This window comes from Nelusetta ayraudi, unplaced genomic scaffold, assembly GCF_046127955.1.
Source record: "Nelusetta ayraudi isolate G7.1 ecotype Tasmania unplaced genomic scaffold, CSIRO-AGI_Nayr_v1 ptg000018l, whole genome shotgun sequence".
In the NCBI taxonomy this organism is placed as follows: domain Eukaryota; kingdom Metazoa; phylum Chordata; class Actinopteri; order Tetraodontiformes; family Monacanthidae; genus Nelusetta; species Nelusetta ayraudi.
This window is the reverse complement of record NW_027466068.1, coordinates 1,745,620-1,764,440: the sequence shown is the minus strand read 5'-3', so window position 1 is coordinate 1,764,440 and position 18,821 is coordinate 1,745,620. Positions and strand designations below refer to the sequence as shown.

The window sequence follows — 18,821 nt, the reverse complement described above, 5'->3', positions numbered from 1 at the left end:
TGTGAGGTGAGTGAATGCCGGAAACTAGGTGTGTGGGTTGTAATGTTACGACACTGGAGTGGTGCAAATTAATCTATCTATCTATCTATCTATCTATCTATCTATCTATCTATCTATCTATCTGTAGACGAGCCTGCCGTTCTTTATGGACATCGTCGAACACCGTAGATGGGTACTCCTGATTCTTGCATGTATCAGCAGTGTGGTCACTAGCTCCTGCTCATTAAACCTGATGTGTGTATACGAAGTGCGGACTAGTCACTTATACACGTACACGAACATCAACACTGTCTATCACTTGTGCTGGAAAAACAAAACTGAATCTTCTTCTGGATGGCTCACAGCTCAATGCCGCCATCTTGTGACGAAAGTGAGTCATTGCAAGTTAAGAAAATAATAAATAAAATAAAATATAAAACTATCTATCTATCTATGAACTTGCTTGAGGGTTCACTGCTCAACGCAACTTTGATCATCATCATCATCATCATCATCATCATCATCATCAATGTTACATAGTCCTGTCCAAATTAACACAGCTGCAGCAGCAGTTGGTTTTTCTCTCGTTATTACACTTGTTAACTTTGTATTCTATTTTCTTAAGCTATTCCTCTCATACAAGTTTGCACACAGTCACCCACAACTACACTAACTTAGTTGGAGAACTTGTCGAGCAAAGAAGAGCGTGTGGTAGCTCTTGGATTAAAGTCTAGCTGTCTTATGGAAATACATGTGTCGTCCCCAGTCTTTAGAGCTGAAAGCTGCTGATAGTCGCAGCAGTTGGAGGTTGTTGGATATATTTACTGGTCAGGAGTTCTTGCAATGCATCTATATATATATATATATATATATATATATATATATAAAATACAGGAGCGGATGGAGCCCCTGGATCCTCGAACACACACACGCACACTCGTGTGTGTGTGTGTGTGTGTGTGTGTGTGTGTGTGTGTGTGTGTGTGTTTATTTATTTATTAATTTGGAGTCTTAGAGAGCCGAAAAGAACTGGTTCTCTGGAAAAGAACCAGAATTTCCATCACTAGTGCACGCACGCACGCTAATCACCCCCCCCCCCCTCCCCTTCCTTCCTCTTTTCTCTCACCCCTCCCTCCCTCAGTCGGCTCCTCTCCTCCGTCCTTCCATCAGTCGCATGAGTCGCTAGCTCCCCCTCAGACCCACCAGACCCTTAAGGACCACCAAGACCAGCAGGACCAGCCAGCGGCCACCCCGATCCGCACCACCCCCTCGGCCTGCAGACAGTCATGGCGCTGGTCACCCTGCAGCGGTCCCCCACCCCGAGCACAGCCGCCTCGTCCGCCAGCACCGCGACCACCACGGCCGGGGAGGTGTGTGTGTGTGTGTGTGTGTGTGTGTGTGTGTGTGTGTGTGTGTGTGTGTGTGTGTGTGTGTGTGTGTGGAAGAAGAAGATACTGGAAAATAGGGCCGCTGCTGCTTGATGCTACGTTAGCATCCTAGCTCCGTTATAATGCCCCCTTAGCTAGCATCAGCGAGCACTAGCTAGCGCAATGATGGAGGTGGGGGAGGGTGGTGGTGGCTATTGTGCTAATAGTCACTATCACAATAGCCCCTCCCGGCCATCACTTCGCTAGCCGGTGCTATCCCCAGCTAGCACCGGCTAGACCCAGTTAGCACAGTGACGGCCGGGGGGCTATTGTGCTGTTGGCTATTAGCACATGTCGACACCGGTGAAATAAAATTGGCGGTGGCGCTCAGACGCGTCCATCGAGAGGAAATTTATCGCCGTGTCAAAGATCTGGTTAAATGTTGTCGATGATTCGACAGTGACGTGTTGAGGATGCTGCTGCTGGGGGTTAGCTGCGGCTAACCTTAGCATTCCAGTGAGACTGAGGGACTGACACTGGGAACATCATGTTGTATACATTAGAATACATTAGAGATGTTCATATAAACTACACACTCAGAGTGTCTTGAGAGAGTCTTGATTTAAAAAGACTGGAGACAAATTTTTCTGTTTGTTTTCTGTACAACATATACTGTATATATACATATGTGAACCGATGGATGTGTGAGCTGCTGAGGCTCTAAGAAACGTTCTTTTCAGGAGAAATCAGAAATCCACTGGAAAGTATCATATGTATTTTTACAGGGTTTTGAACGTACCACACAGAGAAACAATAAGAACTTAAAAAAAAAAAAAAAGAAATACCCTGAAAGAATTCATACTTTCTAGGCTTACATACAGTACATGTCCAGTCATTTCCTTGCTCCTTGATGACCAGTGGGGGGCGCCAAGCACCTGCTGCTGGTAACCCTGGCTGTCATAGTGCTGTGCTTCATGTGTAGAAGTGGGGGAAAGAAAAATAATAAGATACAGACATGGATCATCACCCCCCCCCCCCCATACTTAAAACGTGACGTCACTCAGATCAGCTTAAGAACGTAAGAACAGCAGCTCTGTGAGAACCGGTGGGATGAAGTTGCTGCAGCGATGATGTCATCTTCTAGTGGGGGGGTTGGGGGGGCTTGGGGGGGGGGGTAGCAGCAGCAGAAGAAGGGTGGAGGAAAACCAGGTGTGGGCAAACTACGGCCTGGGGGCCCATAAATAGCCGGCTAAAGCTTTTTAATGCAGACCTTAAGCCAAAACGGGAAGGAGAAATGATATTTACAGTCAGTCAGTCCTAAAATAGCTGCATTTCCTCCACTGCAGTTGATATGCTGAAGTGTTTTGCATTGTGACTGTTTTGGGTCACATACTATCATGTGATTTGTAGACAGTCGTTTATTTAAAAAAATATATATATTTTGAGGTTGTTGAGGTTTTTTTGTCGCCCTGCCAGAAATCTCTCTCTCTTTTCTTTTTTTTTACAATGTTCTCTGTCTAAAAGTCCAACATGGTTTTCTGAACATCCTGTCTGCAGGTTATACAATGTGCACCTGTTACCATCATTACTTTACAGATATATTGGGCAAAAGAATCAACCTTGCAGCTCTGTCAAATGTGAAGCATATTTATGAGTGCAGATAAGATGAGAAAGAGTTCAGCCAGTCAAATGTGGGAGAATGATGACTCACCTCGTATCAGTTCTATCACTTATTGATCATGTGGAATGTGGTTCACTGTACTTCCTGGAATTGTTGAACTATTTCTCGACAGTGCAAACAAAGTTGTGGTGTTGAGCCTCTGATTCTTGTTGCAGGATGTGGGCAGCGAAGATGAGAGGAGGCTCAACCAGAGGTGAGGCAAATAATTGGGTTTTATGAATTCTGGGTGGTTCTGGGTAGTTCTAGGTCGAATGGGCTTGTTGCTTCACTGGTATGTAACTGTGTCGCTGACCCTCTCGTTCCGCAGCCTGAGTGAGAGCTTCTTCATGGTGAAGGGAGCTGCACTCTTCCTGCAGCAGGGCAGCAGCAGCAGCAGCAGCAGCAGCCACAAGTCACATCCTCACCACAAACATGCAGGTAGGAGACCAGCAGGACGCACCCCGACTGATAGAACATAGTTTGCAATGTGAACTTGGTCTCATCATTGACTTGCTACTCTTCCAATGAATCCTAAAAGAATACTGCCATCACTGCATCCACCTCTTGCTGGCTGACAGGTCAGAGACCTGGAGGGGAACACTTGAGCTCTTCTGGAGCAGTAGAACATCACAAACTGGACTTGTTCTGCGTCACCTCGCAGACCTGCATTATGTTCTGAGCAGTGTTGAAGTCTAGTTTATTCTAGTTCTATACTCTGATTTTTTCCTTCCAGCCTCAAACGCATCAGTCATCAGCAGCCACTGCTTCCAAACAACACAGAACCAGAACCATCAGGCTCAGTGATGCATGAAGTATCCAGCATCCACATAGAAGTGACATCGTGAAAGATTGCTGATGTCAATGTCATTTACAGCTGGACTTTAATGAAGTGACCAACAGCATCACAAGACAAACCGGTTCACATAAAGAACAATGAGTAAATCATTAACACACCCTTTAAAAAGTGTTTCAGCCATCAGAAAGTGGTGCCAACACACCAATCAATTCTCTGCAGGGAGGCTAAAGCAACGACTCTCAAACCGATAAAATGTCCTTTCATCAGTCACATAAACACGAAAGTGCATCATTGTGTTAAAAAACAGACTGATTCAGAGCATTTTTCAGTGGTCATTTGGGACCAGTGGTTCTATAGCTGCCTATGACGTTCAGAGACCGGACCTCTGGTTCCGATCAACAGTCTCAGAGTGACGACTCACTGCTGCTGCTGCTGTTCCCAGGTGACCTTCCTCAACACCTGCAGGTGATGATCAACATCCTGCGCTCAGAGGACAGGATTAAACTGGTACGCACGCAGGCACACACACACACACACACACACACACATCCAGGGGCTCCATCCGCTCCTGCTCCAGTGTTCACCACCTTAACGGGTGTCTTGCACCTTTACTGCGATGCGTCTCTGCACTCTGACTGCTGAAGCGGCTCTGCTGAGGTCTGGTGTCTTCTCCTCTCTGCTCATGTCTTCTTCTCTGAAGGCGGTGCGGCTGGAGAGCTCCTGGTCTGAGCGGGTCCGCTACATGGTGGTGGTCTACACCAGTGGGAGGCAGGACACAGAGGAGAACATCCTGCTGGGAGTGGACTTCACCAGCAAAGACTGGTGAGGCGAACACCACCACCTGCTGCTGCATCGGGGAGATACTGCATACTGGACGATAGATGGATAGATGGATGGATAGATAGCAGAGAGATAGATGCTAGATAGATAGATACTAGATAGCAGAGGGATAGATACTAGATAGATAGATACTAGCTAGCAGAGGGATAGATACTAGATTAATAGTAGATAGATAGACACTACATAGATACAAAATAGTAGATAGCTAAATGATAGATTGTTAGTAAATGGGTAGATACTAGATAGATACAACATAGATAAATACTAGATCGATGGATAGATAGATAGATAGATAGATGGATAGCAGAGGGATAGATACTTGAGAGATAGATAGTAGATAGATAGACACTAGGTAGATGGATAGTAGAGAGATTGTTACTAGATTAATAGTAGATAGATAGACACTAGATAGATAGAAAATAGATAGTAGATAGATAAATGCTAGATAGATAGAAAATAGATAGTAGATAGATAAATGCTAGATGGATAGTAAAAAGGTAGATACAAGATAGATACATACTAGATCGATGGATAGATAGATAGATAGATAGATAGAGATGGATAGCAGAGGGATAGATACTAGATAGATAGTAGAGAGATTGATACTAGATTAATAGTAGATAGATAGACACTAGATAGATAGAAAATAGATAGCAGATAGATAGACACTAGATAGATAGAAAATAGATAGCAGATAGATAAATGCTAGATAGATAGTAAAAAGGTAGATACGAGGTAGATACAAGATAGATACATACTAGATCGATGGATAGATAGCCGAGATTGATTACACAGGTTTAACGACAGCTTTGTGTGACTGCACACATGAAACCACAATAAGATTTATAACAACAACAACAACAACATGTCCATCCGTACAGCACCAAGCTGACTTGGTTTCCATAAAAATGAAGGGCTGTTTTGATGGAGGTTTCTTGTCCTTTCCCAGCCAAAGCTGTTCCATTGGGATGGTGCTGCCACTGTGGAGCGACACCAACATCCACCTGGACGGGGACGGGTGAGTCTGGCTCAGGGGTGTCCAAACTTTTTTCAATGGGGGCCAAAACCTGAAAAGATTCACGGGCCAACACCGCGGAGATCGCATCCATTCAGCGGGCGGAGGCGGGGGTGCGAGAATTAAAAAAGAGCCATATGATTTTTATTGACATCTTATCGATGAGGATGAGTTTTGTTTTGTTTTTTTTATTTGAAATTGGATTTTGCGTGTGTGCAATAGGAAGTTATTAGTATGAAGCTTTGCTTTATTCCACACTCGGCTTGTTTGGCTCCATATAAAACTAACTAAGTTGATCAGTTCAATCAGTGTCAGTGTTGGGCCGAGACTTTGTCCCAGTTTGACATGTTGTTGTGACTGCAGGGGTTTCACAGTGAGCACAGCAGGTCATACCCACGTCTTCAAGCCCGTGTCCGTCCAGGCCATGTGGTGAGTGAGCGAGTGATCGATGACGGAGGAGGAGGAGGAGGAGGAGTTTTATTCACACTAGTGCTCATTTTTCACGCGGTAGGGGAGATTATTAACCCTTGACCTGCGACTGCACTGCAGGTCGGCCCTGCAGGTGCTGCACAAGGTGTGCGAGGTGTCTCGCAGGTACAACTACTTCCCAGGGGGGACGGCCCTCACCTGGACCACCTTCTACCAGAGCTGCATCAGCTCAGAGCAGAGCTGCATCAACCAGTGGAACATCATGACGGACCTGGAGAGCAGCAGGGCTGACTGCTCACCACCACCCACCTACCTGGACAGGTGAGAGCGGGAGAAGGGTGTCGGGGGGGGGGGGGGGGGGGGAGGGAGGGAGAGAGGGAGAGAGACTGACTGCTCACCTCCACCCACCTACCTGGACAGGCGGGTCCTATGGACAGGCATCCATAGATGGATGGAGGGATGGATAGATGGACAGAGGGATGAATGGATGTATGGTGAGGCTGGTGAGGCATTCATGGTTGGCTGTGTTTGCCAGGCCTTCAGAGCGAGAGAGGACCGAGTCTCTGATCAGAGCCAAGCTGAGGAGCATCATGACCTGCCGGGACCTGGACAACGTCACCTGCAAACAGGTCAGTAATGCTACCTGCACTCAGAACAAACGTTTAAACCAGGAGGTCAAACTAAGAATCCACAATGTCAAACTGTGACAAAGGCTTCACAATGAATCAAATGTCAACATAAATTGTATGGTTCTTTTTTTTTATTCACAGCCTTCTGATTTAAACTTCAACAGGAACCTTTTTTCCACGGGCTGATAATACATTTATAAATAACATAACAGCAATAAACCAATAAAGTCATAATAATAATAATGATATCCTTCAATCAACGTCCTGACCTGATTGAGCAGCAGAGCATTCTGGGATTTGTAGTATTAGCGCTAGATGTGCTGTATAAAAGCAGCTCTAGCAGTGATTGTGTATTGGGGCCAAATATAATGACACTGCGGGGCCAAATTTGGCCCACAGGCCATAAGTTTGACACCTATGATTGAATGTCATTGTTGTGTGTGATGGTAAAATAGTGTAACACTGCCTCACTCCATTTGTGCAGTTTAACAGAGAAAAGCATTTTTTAGCAGCGGTTTATGCAGAAGGTAAGACCTCTTGTGTTGCTGTAGATCCGCACAGAGCTGGAGCAGCACATGAAGTGCCAGCTGAAGGACTACAAAGAGTTCATCGACAATGAGATGCTGCTCATCCTGGGCCAGATGGACAAGGCCACGCTCATCTTCGATCACGTCTACCTGGTAGGAAGAGCTTCTGGAACAGAAAGTGTTTTATTTTGGATTTTCTTGAATCGTCTCGAAAGAACGAGAGAACTTTGTCGGAAAAACATTTCAAGGATTTATATTTTGTCCTGATTTGTTGGCAGGGCTCAGAATGGAACGCTTCTAATTTGGAAGAGCTCCAAGAGACGGGGTGAGTCATTTCATTCTGGTGTGTGTGTGTGTGTGTGTGTGTGTGTGTGTGTGTGTGTGTGTGTACACACATAATATATCCAGAAACAAACCACACGTCAAACGTCCTTCGGTTGTGCTGTGCCGTATGAACGGAAGAGTGAAAAATGGCATGAAATTACAAATGCGGTGGCTTACTATATCGCTAAAGACATGGCCCCCATGGCAACAGTAGAGCAGGACGGCTTTATACGGTTGCTGAAGACCGTGAATCCACAGAAGTTTTGTTGTATAGTCATTTGAGATTTGCACAAATACAATAGATGCAATTTCTGTTGTTTACATGTTTTGTTATTTGAAATTTGCACAAAGAAGAGCTGCACTTTGTGTTTTGTGATTTGCACAACTGCCAACCTTAGTGGACAAGTCTGCCTGTTACAGTTTGCGTAATTGCGCAGTATTTTTTTTTTATTATTATTAATTGCTGTGTGTATTTTTGTTATGTAGTAAAGGTATATTTCTTTGATTTTGTTCAAGAAGATTTTTTTGAACTTATCCAGGCAGTTTTTTTTTCCATTGTTTTATACAGAATGATATTGTGCAGACAAAAAAAAGAAATATGAGGCTACGACTGATAACTTAGTTTTTGTGTTTTTTTTGAAGGGTTTGCCTTAAGGAAAAAATGAACAGAGAGCTTTGGAGGGAACCAAAATTACATTGCGGAAGAATATCCATATATATCGAGTATCGCCATTCAGCTAAAAAATATCGAGATACAAGATTTCTTCAATATCGCCCAGCCCTAATATATACATACATACATACATACATACATGTATATTCAGGAAGCATTGGATTTTGCTGCTGCTGCTGTGTTATTGACCTCCTCCTAACTCCACCACCACCACCAGGGTGCGATACATCCTCAACGTGACCAGAGAGATCGACAATTTCTTCCCAGGGACCTTCAGTTACCACAATGTCCGTGTGTACGACAACGACGCCACCGACCTGCTGGCCCACTGGAACGACACCTACAACTTCATCGTCCAGGCCAAGTGAGTGTTTCTGATCAAACATCTCATCATCAAACATCTCATCTATCTCTCTTCACCTATCTATCTATCTATCTATCTATCTATCTACAGTATCTATCTATCTATCTATCTATCTATCTATCTATCTATCTGTCTGAAATGTGAGAGGTAATGCTCCTCTTTGTCCTGGTGGTGTCGCTGTAGGAGGAACAACTCCAAGTGTCTGGTCCACTGTAAGATGGGCGTGAGCCGCTCAGCCTCCACCGTCATCGCTTACGCCATGAAGGAGTTTGGTTGGTCGCTGGAGGAGGCGCTGACCTTTGTCAAGCAGCGGAGGAGCATCACCAGGCCTAACCAGGGCTTCATGAGGCAGCTGGCCGAGTACCAGGGCATCCTGGACGCCAGGTGGGTGGCTGTGGAGGTGGAGGTCTGTGTCTGTGTCTGTCTGTGTCTGCGTTTGTGTGTCTGCTATCTATCTATCTATCGTGTCTGTCTGTGTCTGTGCTATCTATCTATCTAGTATATCCATCTATTCATCTAGTATATCTATCAATCTATCTAGGATCTATCTATTTAGTGTTACGTTTTGTCTAGAGATAGAAGGATGTCAGCAGAGGCTCGGAATCAGTTTCAAAACTCCTGCTCTACTAGTTTATAACAGACTCCCCAGGTGTGCTCACAGCGCCCCCCCACCTGTTCCCTCACTGAATAACAATCTTTAAATAACTCTAGGTCACATTCACACCACATCTAGTATCTATGAACCGGTTTGCAGATGCTCCCAGTGTGACGCTGAGGTCAGCCGGCCTGTTACGTTCCCGACATTGTTGCTATTTATTTTTAATTGATTTCTTGATAATTTTTTTTTCTTGTTCTCTTGCAGTAAACAGCGACACAACAAGCTCTGGCAACCCGATGCGGACTGCGAGATGGCCGAGGGTTCAGCGGGGGCGTCGGCCCAGTGCTGCACTGGGGAAGAGGGCGGTCACCTGACCCCTGAGCTCCGGCCTGAGGAGGTCTCCCTGGATGTGGACCCGGGGGTCTCCCTGGACATGGACCCAGCTACTCCCTGCAGACCGGGGGTCTCCCTGGACGTGGACCCTGGGGTTTCCCTGGACGTAGACCCAGCTACCCCCTGCAGACCGGGGGTCTCCCTGGACGTGGACCCGGCCTACAACCACTACTACTTCCGGCGGCTGTCGGACTCGGCGCTGGACAGCGAGCCGTCCACGCCGTCCAGGCGTGGCCCCCCCGTGGAGGGCCTGGAGAGGATCTTCATCCAGGTGGAGGACGTGGAGCGGGACGCCCTGCTGGACGACCAGGACCAGGACCAGGACCAGGACCTCCCCCTCCACCATGGGGGGGCCCAGCCCCTGGAAGAACTGCGGCTGCGGCTGGAGTTCAGCACGGTGGAGGAGGTTGAAGAGCAGGAGGAGGAGCAGAAGGACGAGGCGGAGATGGAGGTGCTGATGCAGCCTGACGGCGGCGGTGGGAAGGGGGGCGGAGACGGCGAGGAGTCGGAGGGTAACGGAATGGACCTGGCAACCCTGAATGAAAACTGCAACAATAACAAGCGTCTGGTGTCATCACAAAACCACCAGGTGACTTTCAGTCCTAAAGATTCTCAAACTGCTCATTCCAGGACATTCTAGTCGTTATATGAAGTGTCTTTCTGAACCCAGGTGTGTCCTTCCTTCACGGCGGTGACCTCTGACCCCTCTGTGACTTCACATCAGGCCTCTGAGTCCAGGGAGAGAGAGAACCCTCCTCCCGGTCCCTCCAGTCACCTGCCAGATTCTTGTCCCTCACAACGTCCAGGTGCTTCCTTCCCAAAGTCCTGCACTTCCTGCCAAGGCCCCTGGGAGCCCTCAGAGCTGGTGCCACATCCCTGCGGCCCTCAGCAGGAGGGGCTGCTGCAGCTGCAGCGGTCAGGCCTTGTCCGCCGGCGGGCACAGCAGATGGAGACCCTGGCGGGCCTCACCGGTCCAACCCGGCTAGAGCACTCCAACTCGCTGGCCAAGGTGGCCAGCCAGGACCTGCACTCCCAGGCCCTGCACTCCCAGGACCTGCACTCCCAGGACCTGCACTCCCAGGAGCTGCCCCCGCCCAACTTGGCCTGCTGTTCCTCCTCCTCCTCCTCTGACCCCCCGCTATTGCTGCTGCTCCGCTCGCTGTCCCCAGAGGAGGAGCTGAGCTCCCCGGAGGTGGGAGCTCCTCCCAGCGAGCCCAGGAGTTGACCAATCCGGTTGGAGGTTGTCGCACCCAACACCACCTCCCCCAACCTTCCCCACCACCACCAGATGCCATATGGGTGTGGAGAGTTAACAGAGAAGAGCATGCAAGCTAAAAGAAAAGAAAGAGTGAACGAATGGCTGCCAGTCGCTGTGATGAAGAGTGAAGCTGCTTTATTTCTCCTCCTGCTGTTCAGTCGCCCTGCTGTATCGTCGCTTTACAACCAACTGGCTGTTTGGTTTGTGGACAAACTAGTGCCTTACTGAGCAGACCAGAGGCACCACGCTGGTGGTGGGACTGAGCAGAGAAGGTGATGACCTGCAGGTACACAACCACGCCCTCTGACCTTTGACCCAGCCAGCCAGGGTCACAACGATGCCCTTTGACCCAGCCAGACAGGTTCACAACCACGCCGTCTGACCTTTGACCCAGCCAGACAGGTTCACAATGACCCATCTGGTCAACAAAACGTGCCACAAATTTGTGGCACTTGAGTCCAGAGAGAGAGAGATGTTGCATGATTGGCCGAGCTCTCTCACTCTCTCTCACTCTCTCTCTCTCTCTCTCCCTCTCTCTCTCTATGTCTTTCTCTTGCTCTCTCTCTCTCTCCATGTCTTTCTCTTTCTCTCTCTCTCTCTCTCTCAAACACTCAACTCCATCAGTCCAGTAGTGAGTCGTGGTTGTTCACAGAGTAGCCTCATGATGATCTGAGTTTGACATTCAAGGTTGTCAGAAAGCCGGTCCTCTAATTTAAAGCCTGTTTACCTTGAAGGAGCTCATTGCTGTGCTTTTCTTTTGTTGTTGTTCAATGTGAAAGACCAAAGTTTTGTTTGGCCGTCTCCACCAATCAGAAACAGAGCTGAAGATGAACAACTGAACATGTGAACAAAACTGTCAATCATGAACCTTTTTTTAAAAAAAAAATGAAAATGAAATGCTGTCACACTTTTTTTGCACCTTCCAGGAGAATATCTATATATTTAATTATGCAGTCACTTTTGTACTGTACATTACTGTAGTATGAAGGCATATTGCACTTTTTATGTTCCAAATAAAGTACTGTATGTGTTCATTATGGAAATAAAAAAAAGCTCTTTTACATATTATATCATGGATCATGATTTTTTTTTTTTCAAAAACTAAAGGCTTGGAGAACTCACACACACACACACACACACTTGGAGAAACCACACTTCCTGAACAGGTAAATGAAACACTGGGCAGAGCCAGAGTGTGTGTGAGTGTGTGTGTGTGTGTGTACTGCGACGGGGTCATTACATCATTGTTCCCCCCCGTCTGTATGGTTTGGCAGCTGGGCTGTCGCACCGCAACAGCAGCAGTAACAGCAGCAGCAGTTTATATAATGCGTCTTCCTGTCAGAGTCCTTATGTCATCAGTCAGTCAGTTGAGTGTGTCGCTGCTCCGGTTCCTCCTGAGACTCTGCGTTTTTCCGTGATGAATGCGGGTCTTTGTGCTGCAGGACAGGACGTGTTGACGCTGTAAACATGTTGTGTAGTGCCGAGCGTGAAAACACGCAATAGAAGCTGATTGGACACATCTGAGCGCAAGCTGCTTGATTTGCTGACGCGTTAAAGGGGGATTCGAGAAAAAACAACAAACAGCAACTCGGTGCTGTGAAGTTTGAGCAGCAGGTCTGCGTTGTAGAACATGGAGCATCTACTACAATATGGAGCTGGTAGAGAAGCTGGTGGAGTCGCACCGTGATGTCATCATGTTGGAATAGAATAGAACAGAATAGAATAGAATCCTTTATTACGGCCACTTTGGGGGGAATTTGCATCATTACAGTAAAAAAAAAGTTGTGCAAAGAGAAGGAAAATTATTATAAAAAGAAACTAAATAAAATGAAAATAAAATAATCATGTGATGAACAGTTGGAATATTGACAGTTGTCTACATAATAGTGCTGATTTCAATCAGTGTTTTATTGCGCGTCTATGAAATGTTAAAGTGATTAACAGGGTGATTTGACCGAGCACAGTTGTGGAGTCTGATGAATGACCTCTGCAGGGGGCGCTACTTCCTGCACTGAGGCTGCAGAATTTCCACTGCATCAATCATTTGTTTTCATTTGAAATTGTATTTAGCATGTGTGCAATATAAAGTTATTGATTATCTAGTATGAAGCTTTGCTTTGTTCCATATTCAACTTGTTTGGCTCCATATAAAAAGGTTCACTGTTCTGGATGAAGATTTGTTCAATCAATACCAATGTTGGACCAAGACTTTGTGTCATTTTGACATGTGTGTTTGAGTTGGACACTCCTGATCTACAGTTTCTGCAGCAGCTGTGAGTTCTGCTCATTGTGTGAGTCAGATGTGCTGTGACATCACATGGACACAATATAAGGCGCCTGTTGCTTCTGCACTTGAGGGAGGACTGAACCAGCAGCAGTCACACCACTGGTCACTGTGAGGCTCCTGGTCCTGGTCACTGACTGTAGATCAGCCATCCGCTGCAGCTCCTCACTGGTAGGTCTCAGCATTGAAATTATTCTTTCTTCTTCTCCTTCTTCTTCTATTTCTTCTTCTTCTGAGCTCACATTGATCCACAGGGGACGCTTGCGCTTTTTCCTGCTTTAAATCAATAGATTTTATTTTATTTTATTTTATTTATTTATTTATGTATTTAAAAAAAGAAAAGAAAAGAGGATGAATAGTCTATTATTTACACTGACTGTCCCCCAGAGGCTGGAGCTCTGAGAGGCTGCAGCTCCTCGGTGCTCCAGCAGGTCCACATGGTGGTCAGATGATCAGCTGCAGACATCGTGAGAGTCAGACAGGATGAAAAGAGCGGTTGTTCCCAGCCTGATGGAGGTGGAGGAGGAAGGAGAGGAGGGTGAAGAAGAGGAGGAGGAGGAGGAGCATGAGGAGTGGAGACTGGGGGGAAGATGACACCTTGTGGGTTCAACACGTGACGACTCTGCAACTTTAGGGGGAAACAAGAACGTTTCTCATGTTGTAGATGGTGATGATGATGATGATGGTGATGATGATGATGATGATGATGATGATGATGATGATGATGATGATGATGAAGCTGGAGTGGAAGAAGAGGAAGCTGCAAATCTTCTCACACTGACTTGAGGTGATTCAGCTCTCAGAGCCACGAGTCTCAGTGGTCAGATGATACAGCAGTCATAAGATGTCACGGAGGGAAGGGAGAGGTTAAAGGGGGGTGATCCAGGCGGCAGACAGTCAACAGACTGATGGTCCAGATGATTGATTGTTCTTTGTGTCTCCATGTTCTGCTGACGGCGGCAGTTCGGTGAATGAAGCTGATTCAGTTACAGACGACCAGCAGTTGAACACCGTTGCTGCTCCAGCTCCTGCTCCAGCTCCTGCTCCAGCTCCTCCTCCAACTCCTCCTCCTCTTGTTCTCTTCTCGTCTTGTCACCAGTGGTCCTGTCTCTCTATGTGATACACAGCTGTATAACCACTAGAAAGGTTCCCAAATGACCCTGAAACCACTAAAAAAAATGCTGCAGAGATAAAAAAAAAAAAAAAAATCAGTCTGTTTTTATTGGACAAAACGTTCAACTTTCTTGTTTAAAAATGTGATTAAAATGATGTTTCATGTTATGATCTGTTTGAGAGAATCAGCTACTGCTTTAGTGCTGCTGTAGAGAATTGATTGGTGTGTTTGCACAATTTTTTGCGCTTGATTGCTGAAACTTTTGTAAGTGTGTTGATTATTTATTCATTTTTTCATCAGAGTAGAAACTCTAGAACATTCTAGACTGCACCACTGCTTGTAAACAGCATTTGTATCTTGATAATATTTGTAGTTTTATTCATTCATTTGCAGCGTTCTCATTATTGGCAGAATTGTATGCAGAGTTTCTAGTGACAGTCATGAGTTCCTGACAGATTTACAACCAGTTCAGCTTTACATTTTGTTAAAAAACATTTTTAACAAGTTAACCCTAACCCTAACAGTGCTGGATTCAAGAATTCTAAGCTGCAAAGCTAATTTTACATGACGTATTAAACATTTTATTCTAACAGGATGTAGTTTTAAACACAGTATCTGCTTGAAGCTGTTTGTGTTGAACAATGTTCACACACACTTTCATTTTCTCCACCAACAGCCCCGATTCACTTCCTGTCTGACTCTGAGCTTCATCATGTCCAGTTGGATGTTGCCCCTCGTTCAGATTGATTCACAAAGCAACAGTCATGTTCAGTTTGTGGAATTCACAAATGAGCGCGATGCAAAACCTTGTGACTGTGAATTAACTTCAAGTCGTAGCAGAGCATAAAAAAACACAACAGAGGGAACACTATAGCAGCTGCTCATGTGACATCTCCACCTCCACTGCTGTGTGACTGTGAGCTGTTTGCTTCACGCTGCTAGAATCCAGTTGAACTTACAGCCCTTCTGGTTGTGATCCAAGTTTCTGCTGTTCCAACACTCTTGGTTTGAACAGCAGCACTTCCAGAGCTTCCAGTTTAGCATCTTCTTTTTTTCATCATAGATTGATGGGAATACTGAAGGCAACCAGTTTTTTTTCTGAAGGAATTAATTTTGATTTCAAGCATTTACAACACATAGCTTCCTACTCACGAAACAACACAACACCAAAACCAAATCAAGAACAAAACACACACACACACACACACACACACACAACCACACGAACACACATACAAGTCAGTCAAACTAGCTCAATCTCCACATCTGGCCATTCAATACAAAACACAGTCATTGTAAACTCACCAGTATATATAATAAAAATAAATTAATGGATCAATCAATAAGCGTAAAACAGAAAAGGCCATGTTGTCTTGTTTTATAAACTTAATGCTTGTATTATTTTTTCCCCATATAGTTTGAAATGGAGTTAATTAACTCATTTCAGTCTCTATTGACCTTTTCCTTATTCAAATAATAACTCATCTCTTCTTTCGAGTGTGATAATGCAGGACGGTGTGCACATGTCCAGGTGTTTTTTTCAATATTATAGATGAGAAAAGGATTTCTGTGGGTACCTGACTGTATCTTGTGACATGTCTGGAAATATGATCATAGAATAAAATAGCGAACATCTTTCTCCACAGGTCACTATGGGTCAGAACCAGGAGAAGATGGACGGAGGAGAACACACCCTGGCTGAGGGAACAGCAGAAGCCAGGCCAGGTTCTCAACCTGGAGGTGGAGGAGGAACTCAAACAGGTGATGTCATGGAAGGTAGAAGCCCCCATGAGAGGGAGGAGGCGGAGCAGGAGGAGGAGCAGGAGGTGGAGGCTGGTAACACTGGACAGCATTTGAGGGATCCAGACACTGTGAATGAGGAGCCAACAACACCTTCCAGCCAGGAGAAGCTGAGGGAGGTGAGACCAGGAGGGAGGTGGTGGGAGGAGGAGGAGGGAGGAGGAGCAGGAGGCCGGGCCAATCGGCTGGCTCCACAGAGCAGTCCGAGGCTGGAGGGAAGAGACGCTGCCTTCAAGTTCAGACATCAAAGCACAAGAGAGGAAAAGAGCGTTGAGGAGCCGCTGAGGAGAACCCCAAGGAGCATGATGAAGGAGGTCACTCCCCAGCAGGAGGCCCAGGAGGAGGAGGAGTCTGAGGCTGGAGTGGTGCGTGGAGAGAGGGAGGGTGAGAACTCACACTCTGCAGAGGAGATGGTGATGAGGAGAAGATATGGTGCTTCTCCTGGTCAAGCAGCCCACAGAGGTGTAGACATGGTGGCTGGTGGAGATAGTGGCCCGCTAGCAGGAACACTAGGCCTTTTGACTGACAGGAAGGAACCGCCGCCCACCACGTCTCCACATCCTTCCAAAAACAGCCTCCAGAAAGAGTCTCAGTCAGAGCTGAAGGACAGCGTTCACGGCGGAGCTCCAAGCCAGAGGAACCTCAGTCGCACTGAGGAAGAAACACTGAAGCTGCTTCTTAATGACTGCAGTCCAGCCAGGCCAAAGGCACTGAGGCTCCGTCTGCAGATGGAAGCAACTGGAGGAACCACAGACGGACCAATAAGTTCTGGACCGCCGGGTTCTGGACCGCCAGTTTCTGGTCTGGTCACTCCCTCTGAACCAAGCTCCATCTTGGAGAAGCTTCTGCAGAGGAATAAAAAGCAGACAAGCACCGCTAATTCGGAGATCCAAGATGTTGACCTGAACAGAGGGGGTGCCAGCGACGACGCGGTGAAAGGGTTCTGTGATGGTGCAGCACCAGAGGTTCCTCCCAGTAGAACCGACCGGATCGTCACTTTAAATGGGGTTACATTAGCAAAATACGGTTCATCATCAGAAGAGGAGTCGCCTGGACCTTCTACAACCTATGATCTGAAAATTACACCTGCAAGAGGTGATGGACAAATTGCAAACTCACACAATTTACCCAACAGCCCCGATGGGGGCACACCTCCTCTGCAGGCAGGGATCTCCAGTGGGACTGGGACCCGCTCAACTCGCTCAGAAGACCGAGTAAGGAGATCTACATCCAAGGAACATCAGCGGATTGTAGACCAGGTGGAGCAGGATCCACCTTCAACACACTGTGGGGAAGATCTGGAGCCATCAGCCACCAGAACTGCTGAAGAAAGCAGTGAGAGCGTGAAGATGAGGGATCAATCCCACCACAACAGGCCCAGATCCAGGCCCGTCTCCCAACTCATAAAGGAAACCATCCAGCTGCACGAGAAGCTGCAGCAGCAGGAGCGAGCAAGACCAGCAGCGGACACCAGGAGCGAGGACCAGAACCAGTCGGTGAAGGTGGCCCAGATGAAGGCAGCGTTCGACTGGGCTCAGAAACCTCCAGAGAAGAGTGTGGAGAGGAAGCCGTCGGTGAGGAGAGGTAAGACTGCGGTTTTGATCCACTTCCTGTCTGGATGATACACAGCAACACAAGGTGCAAGTCAGTGGTGGAGTCTTGTGTATTCTAGTTCTATACTCTCATTTTCTCCTTCCAGCCTCGAACACATCAGTCCATCAGCAGCTGCTTCCAAACAACACAGAACCAGAACCATCAGGCTCAGTGATGCATTAAGTATCCAGCATCCACATAGAAGTGACATCATGAAAAACTGATGATGTCATTGTCTCAATGTAAATGTATTTTAAGCAACACAGGATCCATAACAGTTGTTTACAGCTGGACTTTAATGAAGTGACCAACAGCATCACAATACAAACTGGATGAAATAAAGAACAATAAAAAAAATCATTAACACACTTATAGAAAAAGGTGAAGTTTCAGTCATGAAAAAGTGGTGCAAACATCAGTTCTCTGCAGTGACAGTAAAGCAACGACTCTCAAACGGATCAGAACGTAAAACATCATTTTAATCACATTTTAAAAACAGGAAAGTTGAACGTTGTGTTAAAATCAGACTGACTGTTTAGATTGACTGCACTTCCTGTGTGGACGATACACAACAACACAAGGTGCAAGTTGATCCATGACTCAGTGACTCAAATGATTCATGATTCAAACTGGGCCGCTGGAACCAGCATAGGCGATGGGAGAGCAGCTGGGAAATACCGCCATCTGGTGGGGCTGGAATACAATAGAATAGAAGGCCTTTGTTAATCACACTATGGGGACAAGAACCCTTGTAGCCTGCTTTAAATGCGAATTAAAATATGAAATATCATTCTTAAAGCTGTGTGATTCAGACAGCGCAACAGTTTTACTGAGTTATGATTATTATTCAATTCACTTTGTTGACTGCACAGTATTCATGTTCTGTATTCATGCAGTTGTGATGTGCTAAATAATACACACGTCTGTTCTTTGATTGAGTAGATTGTGTTTGTTTTGGAAATAAGTCACTTTGACACGACACTTGCACATTCTATTAATGTTAATCACATCAAATAATCAAATATCAAATACTATTAAAGTATTGAAGTCAGCTTCTTTATCAAGTATCTTAAAGAATCTTGGTTCTTTTCCCAGTTTTTTCTTCTGGAGTTTGATATTGATTGATCTTTGCTTCTTGTGTGTGCTGGGAAAGAACTTGTTGAATGAAATCAATCATA

General features: G+C 46.1%; 2 protein-coding genes across 3 annotated transcripts; both read left to right on the top strand.

Moving 5' to 3' along the window:
* Positions 1–1,115: 1,115 nt before the first annotated feature.
* On the top strand, positions 1,116–11,920 carry ssh1a (slingshot protein phosphatase 1a). Of its 2 annotated transcripts, XM_076025674.1 has the most exons (15): positions 1,116–1,349; positions 3,183–3,220; positions 3,335–3,444; positions 4,245–4,309; positions 4,503–4,624; positions 5,592–5,660; positions 6,021–6,086; positions 6,207–6,407; positions 6,622–6,715; positions 7,267–7,395; positions 7,521–7,567; positions 8,457–8,603; positions 8,787–8,987; positions 9,466–10,183; positions 10,265–11,920. In XM_076025674.1, the coding sequence occupies exons 1-15, from the start codon at positions 1,266–1,268 to the stop codon at positions 10,817–10,819; spliced, it is 2,646 nt and encodes an 881-aa protein (XP_075881789.1). In that variant the 5' UTR covers positions 1,116–1,265; the 3' UTR covers positions 10,820–11,920. The 2 variants fall into 2 exon arrangements, with proteins under 2 accessions (XP_075881789.1, XP_075881790.1); XM_076025675.1 differs by lacking the exons at positions 1,116–1,349; positions 3,183–3,220 and having other exon boundaries at positions 4,205–4,309.
* A 1,298-nt stretch (positions 11,921–13,218) lies between these two features.
* Positions 13,219–18,743, top strand: LOC142887813 (uncharacterized). The gene is made up of 3 exons (XM_076025682.1): positions 13,219–13,307; positions 15,897–17,634; positions 17,750–18,743. Exons 2-3 carry the CDS (start codon positions 15,903–15,905, stop codon positions 17,824–17,826), a joined length of 1,809 nt encoding a protein of 602 aa, XP_075881797.1. The 5' UTR covers positions 13,219–13,307; positions 15,897–15,902; the 3' UTR covers positions 17,827–18,743.
* The last annotated feature ends 78 nt before the right edge of the window (positions 18,744–18,821 follow it).